At 48.8% G+C, this 16,512-nt stretch overlaps 1 protein-coding gene across 1 annotated transcript in view; it reads right to left on the minus strand.

The window, feature by feature from the left end:
• Nucleotides 1-16,512, minus strand: part of LOC140402870 (myocyte-specific enhancer factor 2D homolog) — a 268,130-nt gene that overhangs the window by 22,141 nt on the left and 229,477 nt on the right. The window contains exon 4 of the mRNA XM_072490495.1: nucleotides 2,622-2,759. Coding sequence (XP_072346596.1) covers nucleotides 2,622-2,759 — 138 coding nt within the window. The remainder of the gene's footprint in view (nucleotides 1-2,621; nucleotides 2,760-16,512) is intronic.

Below are 16,512 nucleotides of genomic sequence, written 5' to 3' on the forward strand. Positions count from 1 at the left end.
GCGCCGGGGGAGGGGGATATCGGCGCCGGGGGAGGGGGATATCGGCGCCGGGGGAGGGGGATATCGGCGCCCGGGGGGGGGGGGGATATCGGCGCCGGGGGAGGGGGATATCGGCGCCGGGGAGGGGGATATCGGCGCCGGGGGGAGGGGCATCGGTGCCGGGGGAGGGGGATATCGGTGCCGGGGGAGGGGCATCGGCGCCGGGGGAGGGGGATATCGGCGCCGGGGGAGGGGGATATCGGCGCCGGGGGAGGGGGATCTCGGTGCCGGGGAGGGGGATATCGGCGCCCGGGAGGGGGATATCGGCGCCGGGGGAGGGGGATATCGGCGCCGGGGAGGGGGATATCGGCGCCGGGGGAGGGGGATATCGGCGCCGGGGGAGGGGGATATCGGTGCCGGGGAGGGGGATATCGGCGCCGGGGGAGGGGGATATCGGCGCCGGGGGAGGGGGATATCGGCGCCCGGGAGGGGGATATCGGCGCCGGGGGAGGGGGACATCGGCGCCGGGGGAGGGGTATATCGGCGCCGGGGGAGGGGGATATCGGCGCCGGGGGAGGGGGATATCGGCGCCGGGGGAGGGGGATATCGGCGCCGGGGAGGGGGATATCGGCGCCGGGGGAGGGGGATATCGGCGCCGGGGGAGGGGGATATCGGCGCCGGGGGAGGGGGATATCGGCGCCCGGGAGGGGGATATCGGCGCCGGGGGAGGGTGATATCGGCGCCGGGGGAGGGGGATATCGGCGCCGGGGGAGGGGGATATCGGCGCCCGGGAGGGGGATATCGGCGCCGGGGGAGGGGGATATCGGCGCCGGGGAGGGGCATCGGTGCCGGGGGAGGGGGATATCGGCGCCCGGGAGGGGGATATCGGCGACGGGGAGGGGGAAATCGATGCCGGGGAGGGGGATATCGGCGCCGGGGAGGGGGATATCGGCGGTGGGGGAGGGGAATATCGGCGCCGGGGAAGGGGGATATCGGCGCCGGGGAGGGGGATATCGGTGCCGGGGAGGGGGATATCGGTGCCGGGGAGGGGGATATCGGTGCCGGGGGAGGGGGATATCGGCGCCGGGGAGGGGGATATCGGTGCCGGGGGAGGGGGATATCGGTGCCGGGGGAGGGGGATATCGGCGCCGGGGAGGGGGATATCGGTGCCGGGGGAGGGGGATATCGGTGCTGGGGGAGGGGGATATCGGTGCCGGGGGAAGGGGATATCGGCGCCGGGGGAGGGGGATATCGGTGCTGGGGGAGGGGCATCGGCGCCGGGGGAGGGGGATATCGGCGCCGGGGGAGGGGGATATCGACGCTGGGGGAGGGGGATATTGGACTGTGGGACTGAGACATCGGATGACGAATGCAAAACAGGCCCGAAACAGGCTGAATGGGGCCTCCTCCTGTTCCTGTGTAACAGGCTGGAGAGGGGCTGAATGGGGCCTACTCCTGTTCCTGTGTAACAGGCTGGAGAGGGGCTGAATGGGGCCTACTCCTGTTCCTGTGTAACAGGCTGGAGAGGGGCTGAATGGGGCCTACTCCTGTTCCTGTGTAACAGGCTGGAGAGGGGCTGAATGGTCCTGTTCCTGTGTAACAGGCTGGAGAGGGGCTGAATGGTCCTGTTCCTGTGTAACGGGCTGGAGAGGGGCTGAATGGGGCCTCCTACTGTTCCTGTGTAACAGGCTGGAGAGGGGCTGAATGGGGCCTCCTCCTGTTCCTGTGTAACAGGCTGGAGAGGGGCTGAATGGTCCTGTTCCTGTGTAACAGGCTGGAGAGGGGCTGAATGATACTGTTCCTGTGTAACAGGCTGGAGAGGGGCTGAATGGGGCCTCCTCCTGTTCCTGTGTAACAGGCTGGAGAGGGGCTGAATGGTCCTGTTCCTGTGTAACGGGCTGGAGAGGGGCTGAATGGGGCCTACTCCTGTTCCTGTGTAACAGGCTGGAGAGGGGCTGAATGGTCCTGTTCCTGTGTAACAGGCTGGAGAGGGGCTGAATGGTCCTGTTCCTGTGTAACAGGCTGGAGAGGGGCTGAATGGGGCCTCCTCCTGTTCCTGTGTAACAGGCTGTAGAGGGGCTGAATGGTCCTGTTCCTGTGTAACAGGCTGTAGAGGGGCTGAATGGTCCTGTTCCTGTGTAACAGGCTGGAGAGGGGCTGAATGGTCCTGTTCCTGTGTAACAGGCTGGAGAGGGGCCGAATGGTCCTGTTCCTGTGTAACGGGCTGGAGAGGGGCTGAATGGTCCTGTTCCTGTGTAACAGGCTGGAAAGGGGCCGAATGGTCCTGTTCCTGTGTAACAGGCTGGAGAGGGGCTGAATGGGCCTCCTCCTGTTCCTGTGTAACAGGCTGGAGAGGGGCTGAATGGTCCTGTTCCTGTGTAACAGGCTGGAAAGGGGCCGAATGGTCCTGTTCCTGTGTAACGGGCTGGAGAGGGGCTGAATGGTCCTGTTCCTGTGTAACGGGCTGGAGAGGGGCTGAATGGTCCTGTTCCTGTGTAACGGGCTGGAGAGGGGCTGAATGGGCCTCCTCCTGTTCCTGTGTAACAGGCTGGAGAGGGGCTGAATGGGCCTCCTCCTGTTCCCGTGTTTAAAGTCGAAGCTCTGAAGGTGCGACAGGAGGGATAGTATTTGCCGTCACTCACCCCGTATCTTTTGAATAAAACATCGATATCCTCGTTAACTTTCCTGTACTTGTCTTCTCCGAAAGTGCTCTGTTCAATCGTATCGTCCACGTCGGGCTCCGGACTGTCACAGCCATTGAATCCTTTTTTCCTGAGCGTCTGTAGGCAGAGATGGAGGGTGTGGGGGAGAGAGGGGGGGAGAGAGCATGACCGAGAGTCAAGTCCCACGTTTCCAGAACCCCGTCTCCGAATTCGAACGGACCTCTCGTGCCCCTCGTCACCCCCACAGCCAATCAGGTACCTGTTACAAGCGTCTGAATGCAGGCTCAATTTCTACACAGCAAGCTCCCGCCCACAGCTATCAGGTCAATCATAGATTAACATAGAATTTACAGTGCAGGAGGAGGCCATTCGGCCCATCGAGTCTGCACCGGCTCTTGGAAAGAGCACCCTACCCAGGGTCAACACCTCCACCCCATCCCCATAACCCAGCAACCCCACCCAACACTAAGGGCAATTTTGGACACTAAGGGCAATTTATCACGGCCAATCCACCTAACCTGCACATCTTTGGGACTGTGGGAGGAAACCGGAGCACCTGGAGAAAACCCACGCAGACACAGGGAGGATGTGCAGACTCCGCACAGACAGTGACCCGAGCCGGGAATCGAACCCGGGACCCTGGAGCTGTGAGGCAATTGTTCTACCCACAAGGCTACCGTGCTGTCAACAGAGGGGGCGGGCACGGCGACGCAGCGGGTTAGCGCTGCTGCCTCACGGCGCCAAGGACCCGGGTTCGATCCCGGCCCCGGGACACTGTCCGTGAGGAGTTGACCGTGAGGTGGGAGGAAAGAGAGGAGAGCGGGGATGCGATAGAGAAAGAGAGCGAGTCGAGGGGAGATATGACTCGGACAGCGATGGATCCCAGTTACACGCGGTTTGAGGATCTTGCCACTTGATGCACGGGGCAATTTACACACTCACACGCCAAGCAGGCAGGCCGGGTTACCGTAAACCACGAGACGGCAAACCCACAGAAATTTCCCAACAGCTCCAATTTCGCAAACGGGTGGGTTAAAAATATATTCCAACCTCACTTCTCAATTCTGACCAGCACTTTCACTGCCCGTGACCACTGAGAAAACAACGACACACACTACCATTGAACAAACCTCACCCTGAATAAACAGTGACTCTGTACAGTTACACAGTGAGTGATCCTCACCCTGAATAAACAGTGACTCTGCACAGTTACACAGTGAGTGATCCTCACCCTGAATAAACAGTGACTCTGCACAGTTACACAGTGAGTGATCCTCACCCTGCTGAAAAAACAGTGACTCTGTACAGTTACACAGTGAGTGATCCTCACCCTGCTGAATAAACAGTGACTCTGCACTGTTACACAGTGAGTGATCCTCACCCTGCTGAATAAACAGTGACTCTGTACAGTTACACAGTGAGTGACCCTCACCATGCTGAATAAACAGTGACTCTGCACTGTTACACAGTGAGTGATCCTCACCCTGCTGAATAAACAGTGACTCTGTACAGTTACACAGTGAGTGATCCTCACCCTGAATAAACAGTGACTCTGCACAGTTACACAGTGAGTGATCCTCACCCTGCTGAATAAACAGTGACTCTGTACAGTTACACAGTGAGTGATCCTCACCCTGAATAAACAGTGACTCTGCACAGTTACACAGTGAGTGATCCTCACCCTGCTGAATAAACAGTGACTCTGTACAGTTACACAGTGAGTGACCCTCACCCTGCTGAAAAAACAGTGACTCTGTACAGTTAAACAGTGAGTGACCCTCACCCTGCTGAATAAACAGTGACTCTGTACAGTTACACAGTGAGTGATCCTCACCCTGAATAAACAGTGACTCTGTACAGTTACACAGTGAGTGATCCTCACCCTGCTGAAAAAACAGTGACTCTGTACAGTTACACAGTGAGTGACCCTCACCCTGCTGAATAAACAGTGACTCTGTACAGTGACACAGTGAGTGATCCTCACCCTGAATAAACAGTGACACTGTACAGTTACACAGTGAGTGATCCTCACCCTGAATAAACAGTGACTCTGTACAGTTACACAGTGAGTGACCCTCACCCTGCTGAAAAAACAGTGACTCTGTACAGTTACACAGTGAGTGACCCTCACCCTGCTGAATAAACAGTGACTCTGTACAGTTACACAGTGAGTGATCCTCACCCTGAATAAACAGTGACACTGTACAGTTACACAGTGAGTGATCCTCACCCTGAATAAACAGTGACTCTGTACAGTTACACAGTGAGTGACCCTCACCCTGCTGAATAAACAGTGACTCTGTACAGTTACACAGTGAGTGACCCTCACCCTGCTGAATAAACAGTGACTCTGTACAGTTACACAGTGAGTGATCCTCACCCTGCTGAATAAACAGTGACTCTGAACAGTTACACAGTGAGTGATCCTCACCCTGAATAAGCAGTGACTCTGTACAGTTACACAGTGAGTGATCCTCACCCTGAATAAACAGTGACTCTGTACAGTTACACAGTGAGTGATCCTCACCCTTAATAAACAGTGACTCTGTACAGTTACACAGTGAGTGACCCTCACCCTGAATAAACAGTGACTCTGTACAGTTACACAGTGAGTGATCCTCACCCTTAATAAACAGTGACTCTGTACAGTTACACAGTGAGTGATCCTCACCCTGAATAAACAGTGACTCTGTACAGTTACACAGTGAGTGATCCTCACCCTTAATAAACAGTGACTCTGTACAGTTACACAGTGAGTGACCCTCACCCTGAATAAACAGAGACTCTGTACAGTTACACAGTGAGTGATCCTCACCCTGCTGAATAAACAGTGACTCTGAACAGTTACACAGTGAGTGATCCTCACCCTGCTGAATAAACAGTGACTCTGTACAGTTACACAGTGAGTGATCCTCACCCTGAATAAACAGTGACTCTGTACAGTTACACAGTGAGTGATCCTCACCCTGAATAAACAGTGACTGTACAGTTACACAGTGAGTGATCCTCACCGTGAATAAACAGTGACTCTGTACAGTTACACAGTGAGTGATCCTCACCCTTAATAAACAGTGACTCTGTACAGTTACACAGTGAGTGATCCTCACCCTGAATAAACAGTGACTCTGTACAGTTACACAGTGAGTGATCCTCACCCTTAATAAACAGTGACTCTGTACAGTTACACAGTGAGTGACCCTCACCCTGAATAAACAGTGACTCTGTACAGTTACACAGTGAGTGATCCTCACCCTTAATAAACAGTGACTCTGTACAGTTACACAGTGAGTGATCATCACCCTGAATAAACAGTGACTCTGTACAGTTACACAGTGAGTGATCCTCACCCTTAATAAACAGTGACTCTGTACAGTGACACAGTGAGTGACCCTCACCCTGAATAAACAGTGACTCTGTACAGTTACACAGTGAGTGATCCTCACCCTGAATAAACAGTGACTCTGTACAGTTACACAGTGAGTGATCCTCACCCTGAATAAACAGTGACTCTGTACAGTTACACAGTGAGTGATCCTCACCCTGAATAAACAGTGACTCTGTACAGTTACACAGTGAGTGACCCTCACCCTGCTGAATAAACAGTGACTCTGTACAGTTACACAGTGAGTGATCCTCACCCTGCTGAATAAACAGTGACTCTGTACAGTTACACAGTGAGTGATCCTCACCCTGAATAAACAGTGACTCTGTACAGTTACACAGTGAGTGATCCTCACCCTGAATAAACAGTGACTCTGTACAGTTACACAGTGAGTGATCCTCACCCTGCTGAATAAACAGTGACTCTGTACAGTTACACAGTGAGTGATCCTCACCCTGCTGAATAAACAGTGACTCTGTACAGTTACACAGTGAGTGATCCTCACCCTGCTGAAAAAACAGAGACTCTGTACAGTTACACAGTGAGTGATCCTCACCCTGCTGAATAAACAGTGACTCTGTACAGTTACACCGTGAGTGACCCTCACCCTGCTGAATAAACAGTGACTCTGTACAGTTACACAGTGAGTGAGCCTCACCCTGCTGAATAAAAAGTGACTCTGTACAGTTACACAGTGAGTGATCCTCACCCTGAATAAACAGTGACTCTGTACAGTTACACAGTGAGTGACCATCACCCTGCTGAATAAACAGTGACTCTGTACAGTTACACAGTGAGTGACCCTCACCCTGCTGAATAAACAGTGACTCTGTACAGTTACACAGTGAGTGATCCTCACCCTGCTGAATAAACAGTGACTCTGAACAGTTACACAGTGAGTGATCCTCACCCTGAATAAGCAGTGACTCTGTACAGTTACACAGTAAGTGATCCTCACCCTGAATAAACAGTGACTCTGTACAGTTACACAGTGAGTGATCCTCACCCTTAATAAACAGTGACTCTGTACAGTTACACAGTGAGTGACCCTCACCCTGAATAAACAGTGACTCTGTACAGTTACACAGTGAGTGATCCTCACCCTTAATAAACAGTGACTCTGTACAGTTACACAGTGAGTGATCCTCACCCTGAATAAACAGTGACTCTGTACAGTTACACAGTGAGTGATCCACACCCTTAATAAACAGTGACTCTGTACAGTTACACAGTGAGTGACCCTCACCCTGAATAAACAGAGACTCTGTACAGTTACACAGTGAGTGATCCTCACCCTGCTGAATAAACAGTGACTCTGAACAGTTACACAGTGAGTGATCCTCACCCTGCTGAATAAACAGTGACTCTGTACAGTTACACAGTGAGTGATCCTCACCCTGAATAAACAGTGACTCTGTACAGTTACACAGTGAGTGATCCTCACCCTGAATAAACAGTGACTGTACAGTTACACAGTGAGTGATCCTCACCGTGAATAAACAGTGACTCTGTACAATTACACAGTGAGTGATCCTCACCCTTAATAAACAGTGACTCTGTACAGTTACACAGTGAGTGATCCTCACCCTGAATAAACAGTGACTCTGTACAGTTACACAGTGAGTGATCCTCACCCTTAATAAACAGTGACTCTGTACAGTTACACAGTGAGTGACCCTCACCCTGAATAAACAGTGACTCTGTACAGTTACACAGTGAGTGATCCTCACCCTTAATAAACAGTGACTCTGTACAGTTACACAGTGAGTGATCCTCACCCTGAATAAACAGTGACTCTGTACAGTTACACAGTGAGTGATCCTCACCCTTAATAAACAGTGACTCTGTACAGTTACACAGTGAGTGACCCTCACCCTGAATAAACAGTGACTCTGTACAGTTACACAGTGAGTGATCCTCACCCTGAATAAACAGTGACTCTGTACAGTTACACAGTGAGTGATCCTCACCCTGAATAAACAGTGACTCTGTACAGTTACACAGTGAGTGATCCTCACCCTGAATAAACAGTGACTCTGTACAGTTACACAGTGAGTGACCCCCACCCTGCTGAATAAACAGTGACTCTGTACAGTTACACAGTGAGTGATCCTCACCCTGCTGAATAAACAGTGACTCTGTACAGTTACACAGTGAGTGATCCTCACCCTGAATAAACAGTGACTCTGTACAGTTACACAGTGAGTGATCCTCACCCTGAATAAACAGTGACTCTGTACAGTTACACAGTGAGTGATCCTCACCCTGCTGAATAAACAGTGACTCTGTACAGTTACACAGTGAGTGATCCTCACCCTGCTGAATAAACAGTGACTCTGTACAGTTACACAGTGAGTGATCCTCACCCTTAATAAACAGTGACTCTGTACAGTTACACAGTGAGTGATCATCACCCTGAATAAACAGTGACTCTGTACAGTTACACAGTGAGTGATCCTCACCCTTAATAAACAGTGACTCTGTACAGTGACACAGTGAGTGACCCTCACCCTGAATAAACAGTGACTCTGTACAGTTACACAGTGAGTGATCCTCACCCTGAATAAACAGTGACTCTGTACAGTTACACAGTGAGTGATCCTCACCCTGAATAAACAGTGACTCTGTACAGTTACACAGTGAGTGATCCTCACCCTGAATAAACAGTGACTCTGTACAGTTACACAGTGAGTGACCCTCACCCTGCTGAATAAACAGTGACTCTGTACAGTTACACAGTGAGTGATCCTCACCCTGCTGAATAAACAGTGACTCTGTACAGTTACACAGTGAGTGATCCTCACCCTGAATAAACAGTGACTCTGTACAGTTACACAGTGAGTGATCCTCACCCTGAATAAACAGTGACTCTGTACAGTTACACAGTGAGTGATCCTCACCCTGCTGAATAAACAGTGACTCTGTACAGTTACACAGTGAGTGATCCTCACCCTGCTGAATAAACAGTGACTCTGTACAGTTACACAGTGAGTGATCCTCACCCTGCTGAAAAAACAGAGACTCTGTACAGTTACACAGTGAGTGATCCTCACCCTGCTGAATAAACAGTGACTCTGTACAGTTACACCGTGAGTGACCCTCACCCTGCTGAATAAACAGTGACTCTGTACAGTTACACAGTGAGTGAGCCTCACCCTGCTGAATAAAAAGTGACTCTGTACAGTTACACAGTGAGTGATCCTCACCCTGAATAAACAGTGACTCTGTACAGTTACACAGTGAGTGACCATCACCCTGCTGAATAAACAGTGACTCTGTACAGTTACACAGTGAGTGACCCTCACCCTGCTGAATAAACAGTGACTCTGTACAGTTACACAGTGAGTGATCCTCACCCTGCTGAATAAACAGTGACTCTGAACAGTTACACAGTGAGTGATCCTCACCCTGAATAAGCAGTGACTCTGTACAGTTACACAGTAAGTGATCCTCACCCTGAATAAACAGTGACTCTGTACAGTTACACAGTGAGTGATCCTCACCCTTAATAAACAGTGACTCTGTACAGTTACACAGTGAGTGACCCTCACCCTGAATAAACAGTGACTCTGTACAGTTACACAGTGAGTGATCCTCACCCTTAATAAACAGTGACTCTGTACAGTTACACAGTGAGTGATCCTCACCCTGAATAAACAGTGACTCTGTACAGTTACACAGTGAGTGATCCACACCCTTAATAAACAGTGACTCTGTACAGTTACACAGTGAGTGACCCTCACCCTGAATAAACAGAGACTCTGTACAGTTACACAGTGAGTGATCCTCACCCTGCTGAATAAACAGTGACTCTGAACAGTTACACAGTGAGTGATCCTCACCCTGCTGAATAAACAGTGACTCTGTACAGTTACACAGTGAGTGATCCTCACCCTGAATAAACAGTGACTCTGTACAGTTACACAGTGAGTGATCCTCACCCTGAATAAACAGTGACTGTACAGTTACACAGTGAGTGATCCTCACCGTGAATAAACAGTGACTCTGTACAGTTACACAGTGAGTGATCCTCACCCTTAATAAACAGTGACTCTGTACAGTTACACAGTGAGTGATCCTCACCCTGAATAAACAGTGACTCTGTACAGTTACACAGTGAGTGATCCTCACCCTTAATAAACAGTGACTCTGTACAGTTACACAGTGAGTGACCCTCACCCTGAATAAACAGTGACTCTGTACAGTTACACAGTGAGTGATCCTCACCCTTAATAAACAGTGACTCTGTACAGTTACACAGTGAGTGATCCTCACCCTGAATAAACAGTGACTCTGTACAGTTACACAGTGAGTGATCCTCACCCTTAATAAACAGTGACTCTGTACAGTTACACAGTGAGTGACCCTCACCCTGAATAAACAGTGACTCTGTACAGTTACACAGTGAGTGATCCTCACCCTGAATAAACAGTGACTCTGTACAGTTACACAGTGAGTGATCCTCACCCTGAATAAACAGTGACTCTGTACAGTTACACAGTGAGTGATCCTCACCCTGAATAAACAGTGACTCTGTACAGTTACACAGTGAGTGACCCCCACCCTGCTGAATAAACAGTGACTCTGTACAGTTACACAGTGAGTGATCCTCACCCTGCTGAATAAACAGTGACTCTGTACAGTTACACAGTGAGTGATCCTCACCCTGAATAAACAGTGACTCTGTACAGTTACACAGTGAGTGATCCTCACCCTGAATAAACAGTGACTCTGTACAGTTACACAGTGAGTGATCCTCACCCTGCTGAATAAACAGTGACTCTGTACAGTTACACAGTGAGTGATCCTCACCCTGCTGAATAAACAGTGACTCTGTACAGTTACACAGTGAGTGATCCTCACCCTGCTGAAAAAACAGAGACTCTGTACAGTTACACAGTGAGTGATCCTCACCCTGAATAAACAGTGACTCTGTACAGTTACACAGTGAGTGATCCTCACCCTGCTGAATAAACAGTGACTCTGTACAGATACACAGTGAGTGATCCTCACCCTGAATAAACAGTCACTCTGTACAGTTACACAGTGAGTGATCCTCACCCTGAATAAACAGTGACTCTGTGCAGTTACACAGTGAGTGATCCTCACCCTGAATAAACAGTGACTCTGTACAGTTACACAGTGTGTGATCCTCACCCTGAATAAACAGTGTCACTGTACAGTTACACAGTGAGTGACCCTCACCCTGAATAAACAGTGACTCTGTACAGTTACACAGTGAGTGATCCTCACCCTGCTGAATAAACAGTGACTCTGTACAGTTACACAGTGAGTGATCCTCACCCTGCTGAATAAACAGTGACTCTGTACAGTTACACAGTGAGTGATCCTCACCCTGAATAAACAGTGACTCTGTACAGTTACACAGTGAGTGACCCACACCCTGCTGAATAAACAGTGACTCTGTACAGTTACACAGTGAGTGATACTCACCCTGAATAAACAGTGACTCTGTACAGTTACACAGTGAGTGACCCTCACCCTGCTGAATAAACAGTGACTCTGTACAGTTACACAGTGAGTGATACTCACCCTGAATAAACAGTGACTCTGTACAGTTACACAGTGAGTGATCCTCACCCTGCTGAATAAACAGTGACTCTGTACAGTTACACAGTGAGTGATCCTCACCCTGAATAAACAGTGACTGTACAGTTACACAGTGAGTGATCCTCACCCTGAATAAACAGTGACTCTGTACAGTTACACAGTGAGTGATCCTCACCCTGCTGAATAAACAGTGACTCTGTACAGTTACACAGTGAGTGACCCTCACCCTGAATAAACAGTGACTCTGTACAGTTACACAGTGAGTGATCCTCACCCTGAATAAACAGTGACTCTGTACAGTTACACAGTGAGTGACCCTCACCCTGCTGAATGAACAGTGACTCTGTACAGTTACACAGTGCGTGATCCTCACCCTGAATAAACAGTGATTCTGTACAGTTACACAGTGAGTGATCCTCACCCTGCTGAATAAACAGTGACTCTGTACAGTTACACAGTGAGTGATCCTCACCGTGAATAAACAGTGACTCTGTACAGTTACACAGTGAGTGACCCTCACCCTGCTGAATAAACAGTGACTCTGTACAGTTACACAGTGAGTGATACGCACCCTGAATAAACAGTGACTCTGTACAGTTACACAGTGAGTGATCCTCACACTGAATAAACAGTGACTGTACAGTTACACAGTGAGTGATCCTCACCCTGAATAAACAGTGACTCAGTACAGTTACACAGTGAGTGATCCTCACCCTGCTGAATAAACAGTGACTCTGTACAGTTACACAGTGAGTGACCCTCACCCTGAATAAACAGTGACTCTGTACAGTTACACAGTGAGTGATCCTCACCCTGAATAAACAGTGACTCTGTACAGTTACACTGTGAGTGACCCTCACCCTGCTGAATGAACAGTGACTCTGTACAGTTATACAGTGAGTGATCCTCACCCTGCTGAATGAACAGTGACTCTGTACAGTTACACAGTGAGTGATCCTCATCCTGAATAAACAGTGACTCTGTACAGTTACACAGTGAGTGATCCTCACCCGGAATAAACAGTGACTCTGTACAGTTACACAGTGAGTGATCCTCACCCTGCTGAATAAACAGTGACTCTGTACAGTGACACAGTGAGTGATCCTCACCCTGCTGAATAAACAGTGACTCTGTACAGTTACACAGTGAGTGATCCTCACCCTGAATAAACAGTCACTCTGTACAGTTACACAGTGAGTGACCCTCACCCTGCTGAATAAACAGTGACTCTGTACAGTTACACAGTGAGTGATCCTCACCCTGCTGAATAAACAGTGACTCTGTACAGTTACACAGTGAGTGACCCTCACCATGCTGAATAAACAGTGACTCTGTACAGTTACACAGTGAGTGATCCTCACCCTGCTGAATAAACAGTGACTCTGTACAGTTACACAGTGAGTGATCCTCACCCTGAATAAACAGTCACTCTGTACAGTTACACAGTGAGTGATCCTCACCCTGAATAAACAGTGACTGTACAGTTACACAGTGAGTGATCCTCACCGTGAATAAAAAGTGACTCTGTACAGTTACACAGTGAGTGATCCTCACCCTGAATAAACAGTGACTCTGTACAGTTACACAGTGAGTGATCCTCACACTTCTGAATAAACAGTGACTCTGTACAGTTACACAGTGAGTGATCCTTACCCTGCTGAATAAACAGTGACTCTGTACAGTTACACAGTGAGTGATCCTCACCCTGCTGAATAAACAGTGACTCTGTACAGTTACACAGTCAGTGACCCTCACCCTGAATAAACAGTGACTCTGTACAGTTACACAGTGAGTGATCCTCACCCTGCTGAATGAACAGTGACTCTGTACAGTTACACAGTGAGTGATCCTCACCCTGCTGAATGAACAGTAACACTGTACAGTTACACAGTGAGTGACCCTCACCCTGCTGAATGAACAGTGACTCTGTACAGTTACACAGTGAGTGATCCTCACCCTGAATAAACAGTGACTCTGTACAGTTACACAGTGAGTGATCGTCACACTGAATAAACAGTGACACTGTACAGTTACGCAGTGAGTGACCCTCACCCTGAATAAACAGTGACTCTGTACAGTTACACAGTGAGTGATCCTCACCCTGCTGAATAAACAGTGACTCTGTACAGTTACACAGTGAGTGATCCTCACCCCGCTGAATAAACAGTGACTCTCTACAGTTACACAGTGAGTGATCCTCACCCTGAATAAACAGTCACTCTGTACAGTTACACAGTGAGTGATCCTCACCCTGAATAAACAGTGACTGTACAGTTACACAGCAAGTGATCCTCACCGTGAATAAACAGTGACTCTGTACAGTTACACAGTGAGTGATCCTTACCCTGCTGAATAAACAGTGACTCTGTACAGTTACACAGTGAGTGATCCTCACCCTGCTGAATAAACAGTGACTCTGTACAGTTACACAGTGAGTGACACTCACCCTGCTGAATAAACAGTGACTCTGTACAGTTACACAGTGAGTGACCCTCACCCTGAATAAACAGTGACTCTGTACAGTTACACAGTGAGTGATCCTAACCGTGAATAAAAAGTGACTCTGTACAGTTACACAGTGAGTGATCCTCACCCTGAATAAACAGTGACTCTGTACAGTTACACAGTGAGTGATCCTCACCGTGAGTAAACAGTGACTCTGTACAGTTACACAGTGAGTGATCCTCACCCTGCTGAATAAACAGTGACTCTGTACAGTTACACAGTGAGTGATCCTCACCCTGCTGAATAAACAGTGACTCTGTACAGTTACACAGTGAGTGATCCTCACCCTGAATAAACAGTGACTCTGTACAGTTACACAGTGAGTGATCCTCACCCTGCTGAATAAACAGTGACTCTGTACAGTTACACAGTGAGTGATCCTCACCCTGAATAAACAGTCACTCTGTACAGTTACACAGTGAGTGATCCTCACCCTGAATAAACAGTGACTGTACAGTTACACAGTGAGTGATCCTCACCGTGAATAAACAGTGACTCTGTACAGTTACACAGTGAGTGATCCTCACCCTGAATAAACAGTGACTCTGTACAGTTACACAGTTAGTGATCCTCACACTTCTGAATAAACAGTGACTCTGTACAGTTACACAGTGAGTGATCCTTACCCTGCTGAATAAACAGTGACTCTGTACAGTTACACAGTGAGTGATCCTCACCCTGCTGAATAAACAGTGACTCTGTACAGTTACACAGTGAGTGACCCTCACCCTGAATAAACAGTGACTCTGTACAGTTACACAGTGAGTGATCCTAACCGTGAATAAACAGTGACTCTGTACAGTTACACAGTGAGTGATCCTCACCCTGAATAAACAGTGACTCTGTACAGTTACACAGTGAGTGATCCTCACCGTGAGTAAACAGTGACTCTGTACAATTACACAGTGGGTGACCCTCACCCTGCTGAATGAACAGTGACTCTGTACAGTTACACAGTGAGTGACCCTCACCCTGAATAAACAGTGACTCTGTACAGTTACACAGTGAGTGATCCTCACCCTGAATAAACAGTGACTCTGTACAGTTACACAGTGAGTGACCCTCACCGTGAATAAACAGTGACTCTGTACAGTTACACAGTGAGTTATCCTCACCCTGAATAAACAGTCACTCTGTACAGTTACACAGTGAGTGATCCTCACCCTGAATAAACAGTGACTGTACAGTTACACAGTGAGTGATCCTCACACTTCTGAATAAACAGTGACTCTGTACAGTTACACAGTGAGTGATCCTTACCCTGCTGAATAAACAGTGACTCTGTACAGTTACACAGTGAGTGATCCTCACCCTGCTGAATAAACAGTGACTCTGTACAGTTACACAGTGAGTGACCCTCACCCTGAATAAACAGTGACTCTGTACAGTTACACAGTGAGTGATCCTCACCCTGCTGAATGAACAGTAACTCTGTACAGTTACACAGTGAGTGATCCTCACCCTGCTGAATGAACAGTGACTCTGTACAGTTACACAGTGAGTGATCCTCACCCTGAATAAACAGTGACTCTGTACAGTTACACAGTGAGTGATCCTCACCCGGAATAAACAGTGACTCTGTACAGTTACACAGTGAGTGATCCTCACCCTGCTGAATGAACAGTGACTCTGTACAGTTACACAGTGAGTGATCCTCACCCTGAATAAACAGTGACTCTGCACAGTTACACAGTGAGTGATCCTCACCCTGCTGAATAAACAGTGACTCTGTACAGTTACACAGTGAGTGACCCTCACCCTGCTGAAAAAACAGTGACTCTGTACAGTTAAACAGTGAGTGACCCTCACCCTGCTGAATAAACAGTGACTCTGTACAGTTACACAGTGAGTGATCCTCACCCTGAATAAACAGTGACTCTGTACAGTTACACAGTGAGTGATCCTCACCCTGCTGAAAAAACAGTGACTCTGTACAGTTACACAGTGAGTGACCCTCACCCTGCTGAATAAACAGTGACTCTGTACAGTGACACAGTGAGTGATCCTCACCCTGAATAAACAGTGACACTGTACAGTTACACAGTGAGTGATCCTCACCCGGAATAAACAGTGACTCTGTACAGTTACACAGTGAGTGATCGTCACACTGAATAAACAGTGACACTGTACAGTTACGCAGTGAGTGACCCTCACCCTGAATAAACAGTGACTCTGTACAGTTACACAGTGAGTGATCCTCACCCTGCTGAATAAACAGTGACTCTGTACAGTTACACAGTGAGTGATCCTCACCCTGCTGAATAAACAGTGACTCTGTACAGTTACACAGTGAGTGATCCTCACCCTGAATAAACAGTCACTCTGTACAGTTACACAGTGAGTGATCCTCACCCTGAATACACAGTGACTGTACAGTTACACAGTGAGTGATCCTCACCGTGAATAAAAAGT

The sequence above is a fragment of the Scyliorhinus torazame genome, chromosome 26 (genome assembly GCF_047496885.1).
Source record: "Scyliorhinus torazame isolate Kashiwa2021f chromosome 26, sScyTor2.1, whole genome shotgun sequence".
Lineage (NCBI taxonomy): Eukaryota > Metazoa > Chordata > Chondrichthyes > Carcharhiniformes > Scyliorhinidae > Scyliorhinus > Scyliorhinus torazame.